The 9458-nt window shown below is 44.6% G+C and overlaps 1 protein-coding gene across 1 annotated transcript in view; it reads left to right on the top strand.

Annotated features, from left to right (window-relative positions):
• The first annotated feature begins 8311 nt into the window (after window positions 1–8311).
• The window catches only part of Nrdc (nardilysin convertase), a 64330-nt gene continuing 63183 nt past the window's right edge, over window positions 8312–9458 (top strand). Inside the window, exon 1 of the mRNA XM_042678403.1 lies at window positions 8312–8807. Coding sequence (XP_042534337.1) covers window positions 8614–8807 — 194 coding nt within the window. The 5' untranslated portion in view covers window positions 8312–8613. The remainder of the gene's footprint in view (window positions 8808–9458) is intronic.

Genomic DNA, 9458 nt, shown 5'->3' with positions numbered 1-9458 from the left:
GCTACTTTGCATATCATGTTTAAAGATTAGAATGCACCTGGGTGTGGTGACACATTTGTAATCCTAGCATTCAGGAAGTGAAGAGGAATTACAAATTGGAGCACTAGTGGATCAGGTTTGTCATCCTAGTTACTTAACTCAAGAGGCTGAGACTGAGGATCAAGGTTCGAAGACAGATTGGGCAGAAAAAGATTCTTATCTCCAATAAACTACCCCCAAAAAAGCCAGAAATAGAAGTGTGGTTCAAGCGGTAGAGCTAGCCTTGAACACAAAAGCTCAGGGGCAGTACCCAGGTCCTGAGTTCAAGCCCTATGACTGGTTGGTGCATACAAAAAGGTGTTAGGCCATGTTGGGCTAAACAGTCAGAACTTAGCTCAAGAAAAAAAGAGCCAGGTGCTGGTAATCCTAGTACTCAGGAGGCTGAGATATGAGGATCATAGTTCGAAGCCAACCCAGTCTCACAGATGAGTCTGTGAGACTCATCTCCAATTACCCATCAGAAAACTGGAAATGGAACTGTGGCTCAAAGTGGTAGAGCACTAGCCTTGAACAGTAAAGCTCAGGCCCTTAGTTCATGTCCTGTTATAGACAGTCAGAGACAGGCAGAAAAAAAGAAAAAGAAAGAGAAAGGAAGGAGGAAGGAAATAAATAGAAATAGAAATAAAGAGAGGTGGGGGAAGGAAGGAAGAGAAGCAAAGAAGGAAGGAAGGAGAGAAAAAGAAAAAGAAAGAAAGAAAGAAGGAAAGAAAGAAAGAAAGAAGGAAAGAAAGAAAGAAAGAAAGAAGCTGGGTGCTGGTGACTCACACCTGTAATCCTAGCTACTCAGGAGGCTGAGATCTGAGGACTGTGGTTCAAAGCCAGCCCAGGCAGGAAAGTCTGTGAGACTCCTATCCTTATTTCCAATAAACCACTCAGAAAACCAGAAGTGAGGCTGTGGCTCAAGTGGTAGAGTGCTAGCCTTGAGCTGAAGAGCTCAGGGACAGTGTCAGGCCCAGAGATCAAGTCCCATGACCAACAAAAAAAGAGGAAAGAAAGAAAGAAGATAGGGAAAGGAAGAGAAGGATAGAAGGAAGAAAGAAAAAAGAAAAGGAAAGAAAGAAAGGTAGGAAGGAAGGAAAAAAGGAGATTGGATTGGGAGTTTACCACAAGGACTATTAATGACCAAATTAGTGAATTAGAGGTCTATGTATTCTAGGTATTTGATAGGAAAGAAAGAGATGAAAGAATGTAATGTTTAAAATCAGACCTACAGCCAGGTGCCAGTGGCTCACACCTGTAATCCTAGCTACTCAGGAGGCTGAGATCTGAGGATCATGATTCAAAGCCAGCCTGGGCAGAAAACTCCAAGAGACTCTTAAATAAACCACTAGAAAACCAGAAGTGGTGCTGTGGCTCAAGCGGTAGAGTGTTCACCTTGAACTGAAGAGCGCAGGGACAGCGCCCAGGCCCAGAGTTCAAGCCCCACGACCACCACCACCACCAACAACAACAAAAATCAGACCTACATAGTTTGCAATTCCAGTGGTTTTCTTGCTTGTGCTGGTACTAGGGCTTGAACTCAGGGTCTGGGTACTTCCCCTTAGCTTTTTCCACTCAGGCTGGCAGTCTACCACTTGAGCCACAACTCTACTTCTGGCTTTTTGCTGACTAATTGGAAGTAAGAGTCACTCAGGTTTTGTCAACCTGAGCTGTCTTTGAACTTTGATTCTCAGATCTCAGCCCTCTGAGGATTACAGTTGTAGCTAGGATTATAGGTATAAGCCACCAGTGCCTGGTAGACTTACTTTCTTTAAGTGTTATTTTGGGAACATCATTTAACTTCTCAGTTTCTTCATCTATAAATTGGTGAATAGCAGATTTAGGTTGTATAAAATGACATAGTGAAAGTAAAAATGCTTTCCACAAAGTATTATGGTTACTTAAGAAACAAAAAGTAGCAACTGGGCTTGGCTTCAAGATATATGAAATTTCAACAATAAAGGAACCCATCTTATTTACTAATTCCATGATTACAGGTCCTATCATATCTCCTTCCCTTTCTGAGCTTTGACTTTATATCACATTTCACAAAGAAAGCGGAGGCTGGAGCTGCTGTCAGATAGGAATTCTTAAATTTCCACTGTTTGTAACTATTTAAAAGTTTTGCTATATCTATAACTACATCTCTTTCTAAATCCAAAGATAAAGGCTAGCTCCACCCACTCAGTAATCCTAGTCTTACCCAATGTCAGGATCTTCATATTTTAGTTCTTCCAGCTCCACTTATTTGTTAATTTGACAAGCATTTCTTGACTCAATATATTCCAGGGACTCTTTTTTTAAAAATGTTTTTTATTGTAAGAAAAATAGTGTACAGAGGGGTTACAGTTATATGAGTAAGGTAATAAGTACATTTCCTATTGAGCATTGTCACCTCCTCCTTTGTGTTCCCCCACCAGCCCTTCCCTCTCCATCTTCCCAACTCCCCCCTCCCCAGTTGTAAAGTCTATTTTCTACATAATGTCTTGTACATCTCATTGTTACAATGGGTCAACCTGTATTCTTGTTTCAGCGTTTTGTTATTTCAGGGACTCTTCTTGAGTCTAGGGATTTGGCAGGAAAAAGACAAGAGTGCCACTCCCTAATGGAATTTTAATATCGACAGAACATATAGACAATGAACTCATATAGAAGTTAATGATAAGTAATGCATATTATTTTACAATCCTGAGAAAAGGCTTCTTTTTTTTAGAGTGACATTTCATCTGTCATATATTTAATGAGGTGTCAGAGATACTAAATTTAAATGGACCAGGTAGAGGAGCAGAAAATAATATATTTTTTATTTTTTAGTCATGGAGCTTGAACTCAGGGCCTGAGTACTGTCCCTGAGCTTTTTTTTTGCTCAAAACTAGAGGTTTACCCCTTGAGCCACAGTACTACTTCTGGCTTTTTCCCTTTATGTGGTACAGAGGAATCGAACCCAGAGGTTCATGCATGCTAGGTAAAGAGCTCTACTACTAAGCTAATTTCCCAGCTCAAAATAATAGCTTTAAAGAAGCAATAGCCTAGAGTTTGGAAGAACTTTAAGAATCCTGGTACAGTCATGAACTGGTGGCTCATACCTATTATCCTAGCTACTCAGGAGGCTAAAATCTGGAGGATTGAGGTTCAAAGCCAGCCTGGGCAGAAAAGTCTGCAAGAATCCATTTTCAGAATAACCACTAAAGGGCTGGGATGTAGCTCAGTGGCAAAAGTGCTTGCCTAGCAAATGCAACATCCTGGGTTTGAGCCCCAATGCCCCCTCTCCCAAATACAGTTAAAAACAAACAAACAAATAACCAGTAAAAAGCTAGACTGTGGGGGCTGGGAAGGTGGCTTAGTGGTAGAGCACTTGCCTTGCATGCCAGAGGCCCTGGGTTCGATTCCTCAGTACCACACAAGCAAAAAGAAAAAAGCCGGAAGTGGTGCTGTGGCTCAAGTGGTAGAGCACTAGCCTTGAGCTAAAGAGCTGAGGGACAGCTCCCAGGCCCAGAGTTCAGGCCCCACGACCGGATCCAAAAAAAAAGCTAGACTGTGTTACTCAAGTAGTAGAGTACCAGCTGAGCAAAACAGCTGAGCAAATACAAGGCTTGGAATCAAAATCCTGGTATGGAAAAATACAACAATAAATACAAACAAACAAAATGAAAAAAGCCAGCATGGCTACAGCAAAGGGAAAAATAGAAGATGACTTTATAGATATAGAAGAAAAACAGAAATCATAAGTGAACCCTATAGGCTATAGCAAACAGCTAGATTATATTCAAAGTACAAAAGGAAGCTGTTTTTTTAAAAATGAGGAATAATATTATTTGATTTATATATTATAAATATCATTTTTTTTTTGTTTTTGTTTTTGGGTCCGGTCATGGGGCCTGAACTCTGGGCCTGGGCGCTGTCCCTCAGCTCTTCAGCTCAAGGCTAGCACTCTACCACTTGAGCCACAGCGCCACTTCCGGCTTTTTTCTTTTTGCTTATGTGGTGCTGGGAATCGAACCCAGGGCCTCAGGCATGCATGGCAAGCACTCTACCACTGAGCCACCTTCCCAGCCCCCTATAAATACCATTTTTGTGTCTACACATTCTCCATTCCAGGCAGTTTCAAAATTTGTATCTTTAGACCAGCAATGAGGAACATTTAGCTTGGTTTAACTTATAATTTTTTTTGGCATATTCTTAGAGTCACTACTAATTGAAGTTTGAATGCTAAATTCCTTCTAGAGCTATATTTATGATATAGAAGAAAAACTATTTTTACTATCACTCAAACTTCTTGGCATGGTGCACATATTTAGTTTCCTACAGCAAGATTCTAAGAATGTACCTATTTCTTGACCTAGATCCAATTGAATAGCAATTAGTGAGTGAGCAGGTAGTAACTAGAGCAGTAAAGGTATAATTTCTTAGAGGGTGGGTCCTGTACAGCACTTTGAAGATACTATTTCTCTTGTTACCTGCATCCTGCATTTTCTCTCACATTTGACAAGCTACTTACCCACTCCAGGTTTATAAAGACCTTAAGTTGCCCACAGTATACTCCCAAAATAGGGAAAAAAATAAATTCCCCATTCACAAAATGGTGTTATTTTTATCCCCACTCTTTCCAGGAGTGTTATTGGCATTTAAGAAGACTTCTATAGAAGATGAAGAATTACTACTGGGAGAATTGGGGACTCTACAAGTAAGGAAGATAATTTGAGGCTTGAAAGTTTAATGGGTAGGACCAACATTTCAGACTTTCCACTTGCTTTGACTCTCAAAATATAAAGGTGGATAAAGATCGATAATGGGGTTCAGACAAATCTATCATTGAATTTTAAAATTCCTTAAAATTTGCTCCTAAGTTTAATATTTGTTCCTTTGGTAAATAGACATTGCATTAAGCCGGGCGCCGGTGGCTCACACCTGTAATCCTAGCTACTGAGGAGGCTGAGATCTGAGGATCGAGGTTCAAAGCCAGCCTTGGCAGGAAAGTACATGAGACTCTTATCTCCAATAAACTCCTAGAAAACCGGAAGTGGCGCTGTAGAGCTCAAGAGGTAGAGCGCTTGCCTTGAGCTGAAGAGCTGAGGGACAGCCCCAAGCCCAGAGTTCAAGCCCCATGACCCACAAAAAAAAAAAATAAATAAAAAGACATTGCATTAACTAACACTCAGTGGTAGTCAAATGAGATATTTAAAGTGTGTGTGTGTGTGTGTGTGTGTGTGTGTGTGTGTGTGTGTGTGTGTGCCAGTACTGGAGTTTGAATATGAAGCTTAGCTTCTTTGCACCAGACTGGCACTCTGCTACATGAGCCACAGCTTCACTTCTGACTTTTTTGCTAGTTAATTGGAAATGAAGAATCTTAGGGACTTTTCTACTCTAGCTAGCTTCCAACTGTGACCCTCAGATCTCAAAACACGAGTATCTAGGATTGTAAGCACGAGCTACTAGCCCCTGGCAAGATATTTTTAATTTGATGATTTCTGGACTCTTATCAGGATAATATAAAGAAGTCAGCACCAGCTAGAAGTATGTTTTACTAACTGAAGAACTACTGCCAAGAAATATGTTTTACTCAGGGCTGGGAAGGTGGCTCAGTAGTAGGGTGCTTGCCTTGCATGCATGAGGCCCTGGATTTGATTCCTCAGAATCACATAAGCAGAAAAAGTTGGAAGTGGCTCTGTGGCTCAAGTGATAGAGCACTAGCCTTGAGCTGAAGAGCTGAGCAACAGTGCCAAGGCCCACAGTTCAGGCCCCATGACCAGGCCCCTGACCGACAAAAAGAAAAAAAAGAAATTTGTTTTACTCACTGAATACTCAAATAACTATAATCTGGCATCTCCTACTTAGTGATTCTGGGTGGGGGAAAACTGGTGTGGCCCATCAAAATTTAGGTAAACTTCAGGACTTTCCTTTTCCAGATATGTCTTTTTATTCTGTTGTTGTCATTCATTAAAAGTTTCAGATTTTTTTTTATCATTTCAAAGAAAGATTAGATAGTCCCTCCTATACTCCTTAATTTGTAATTTACTATAAAAAAAAGAGATGGTGGGAGGAAAGCTTATCTGAGGTATTAGTTTATTCCCTGCTTCTGAGACTGGCCCTTTTGATATTAGTTAAAAATAAGGTAATTCCCCTGTTTCCTCATCTAGCTATACTACCTATTTCATTCCTCCTCTCTCCCCTAAATGACTTTGCTCCTTTTTGATTTTAAAAGAGGAGCAAAAGTGGGAGAAAAATGAGGGGGTAACAAGTTCCACAAGAAATGTACTCACTACCTTACTTGTAACTGTAACATCTCTGTACATCACCTTAACAATAAAATTAAAAAGAGGTGCAGACTCTGTATAGCTAATATAAACTAGTAAAAAAGGGAGGGTTGGGAATGTGGTTTAGTGGTAAAGTGCTTGCCTAACATGCATGAGGCTCTGGGTTCGATTCCTCAGTACCACGTAAAGAGAAAAACCCGGAAGTTGGTGCTATGGTTCAAGTGGTAGAACACTAGCCTTGAGCACAGAGAAGCTCAGGGACAGAGCCCAATCCCTGCCTGGGTTCAAACCCCAGGACATCATATTATGACCTCTCAAAGAGTAGCACAATTCACGAGGCATGGTTAAAGGTGACAAAAGAATTTTATTTACACTATTTACAGCAGAAAAGGGGCCTGCAACTACCTTGTTCTGGGCTAGCAAGCCAGAACCAAGAGCAGCTTCGACCACTAACTCTACAAGCCCTGACCTTTATTAGTTGGTCTGCAAACCTCCAAACCCTAGACCTCCAAAAGGAAAGGCTTTTCTTTCCTTCCTCCTTCTCTGGAGGCCTCTCTACTCTCCCCAGGTCTCTCCGCAGGCTTCTTTGCAGGCCTCTCCACAGGCCTTTCTACTCTGCTCTAGTAGAGGCCTCAGGCCTTCCTACAAGCCTAGCTCTTGCAGCGTTTCTCCCCACTGTCTCTCTCCACACACAGGCAGCCTATATATAGGCTCAGCCCCTCCCCCACACCAACGGCTCTACCGGTTTCAACCGCCACTCATGCCACTCCCCCACGCTCCCCATTGTCCAACCACTTGACACCTCTTGACAACCCGCCCCGGGGGCGGTGACGTCAGCCGCTTGAGGCCCCACCCCCTGCAGAGGACCATGTAACATCAGTGGCTGGGCGGGCTTCGGCCTGCCGGTTATTACTATCAAGGTGTTCTATTAAGTAAAAGAAAAAGACAGTGAAAACCATCTTTAAAAAGTAAACTGTGGCCAGACACCGGTGGCTCATGGCTTATAATCCTTTTTCTGCTTCCTCATAAAAAATGTATTTCTCCACTTTGAGTCTTTCTCCATCTGTTCATATATATATTCCTTATATATGCTTGATCTCATGGTATCAGTACATTGTATCTTACTGTCAGTTGCTTTATTTTTTGGTGTATGGTCCTGGGGCTTGATCTGTCGCTGAACTTTTTGTGCGCATGGACGTTGTTCTACGAACTTGGGCCACACCTCCACTTCCGTCTTTTGGTGCTTAATTGGAGGCGCGAATCTCTCAGGTTCGCCTGTCTGGACTGGCCGTAGGTCGTACAGACTGAAACCCATATCCTAGCCATGCTTTTGATTGCCTAAGTCGAGCTGGGCAATTCAAGGAGGATCTCCAAGATTGTCTTCTCCATTGTAACATGGTAATACTATCTCTGACTACGAGGGCTTGATGTGAATACATATGGCCTTCATGGTAAACAAAACAAAACAAAACATCTCTCAGGTTTATCTGCCTGGGCTGGCTTCAAACAGTGCCAACCTCAGATCTCAGCCTCCTGAGTGGCTAGGATTACAGGTGTGAGCCGCCGGCGCCAGGCTCTTTTTTCTTTTTCCTGCTTTTGTAATGTGCCGAGTCAAAGGCTCGGCCACGATTATGAGGGGCAGGGAACTGGAATCAAGTCTTTGGGGCTTGGTTTTTCCCCTGGCTTCTCTGTTTTCCTGTTGGGGAATATTTTTCTCTGGGACGCGGAGCACTACTTAGTGACTCTATGCGGCTACGTCACAGACAGAGTCGGGCGCACCGCTCCCAGCGTCCTCCGCGCAGCTCTCGTCGTCTCCCCTCCTCGCCCCGCCCACATTAGGTTTCGAAGTGCTCTCTGGGTGTACCAAGAATCCGGCCTGGTCCCTTTGGTGTTTCTTCTTCTCTCTTCCTATTGGTTGTTACTGTGAGCGTGACTGCTTTCTTGCCTCATGATTGGCTAGAGTCCGTGGCGTCACCGGCGGCCCGGAGGGCGGGGGATGAGGGAAGTTGGCGTGAGAGAGACCCGGCTGGGGGAGGGTTCAGGCCTGTCCTCCCCAGCGGCTGCGGCAGCACCAGCGCCGGCCGCCGCCGCCGCCGCCGCCTCTGGGAAGCGGAGGAGGAGGAGCGGCTGGAGGAGTGGGAGGAGAGGTTGGGCCCTGGGAAGCGGGATGTCCATCGCCACGGCTCGGTGGTGAATGCTGAGGAGAGTCACGGTCGCTGCAGTCTGGGCCACCGGGAGGAAGTGGACGTGTGAGGCCGGGCGGGAGCTAGCGGCGGCGCCGGGGAGAAGCAGGGCGCGGGGTTGGTGAGAGGACTCTGCCGGACCACTTCCTGCTCCGACCATGCCTGGAAGGAACAAGGCCAAATCCACCTGCAGCTGCCCTGACCTGCAGCCTAATGGGCAGGAGCTGGGCGAGAGCGGCCGGGCCGCCCGTCCCGGAGCGGATGAATCTGAGGAGGAGGGACGGAGGGTGTATCTCTGTAATGCCGGAGACCCCGAGATCGTCAAGTCTCCCAGCGACCCCAAGCAATACCGGTGAGGGCGGGGTTTGGGCCTCTCGTTGGTGCCCAGGTCACTGCTTCTCCCCTGAAAGAGCAACAGGGCTCACGCTTCTCCCCCTGAGTGCTGTCTCGAGTGAGTTGGGGGCGGGGGATGGCCTGGGCAGTTAGGGGCTTCCGTGTGTCAGCTGAGCGGATGGGAAGTGATTCCTCGAGCCACCGGGATGCAGAGCTTTTGAGGAATTTACCAAAGCTCTAAAGCAAGAAGAGAGCAGGTGTTGGGTGTAAAGGCGGACAGATTTGGGATCTTAATTTTGGAGAGGGGACTATTACCACTGTCCAAGAAGATTCGGCTGTCTGTAAGAGAAAGAGGCAAAACGCTCTCTCTCTCTCTCTCTCTCTCTCTCTCTCTGTAAGTCACTTGAGGATGGCTTGTCTTCAGTAAAAACTTTGCATCATTCGTAGTCTTAGATGGGATGGCTTGTTTCTTACCGATTGTTGTGACTTCTTCCAAAAATACAGGAGAACTTGGGCCTCCGTTGGGTGAGTGGTAGATGTATTTAGGATTTCTTTCCTGAAGTGTTCTCCCTTTGGTTCATACAGAATCGTCCATCTAATAATTGTTGATTCATTCCCCACTTGAATATTTTCTTCAGGTTAGCTTATTTGTTAGCTTATTTCGTAGAGA

This window comes from Dipodomys spectabilis, unplaced genomic scaffold (assembly GCF_019054845.1).
Source record: "Dipodomys spectabilis isolate Male_0828 unplaced genomic scaffold, ASM1905484v1 ptg000002l, whole genome shotgun sequence".
Taxonomy (NCBI): Eukaryota; Metazoa; Chordata; class Mammalia; order Rodentia; family Heteromyidae; genus Dipodomys; species Dipodomys spectabilis.
Note: the sequence above shows the minus strand (reverse complement) of the source record. Positions and strands in the feature narration are given on the sequence as shown.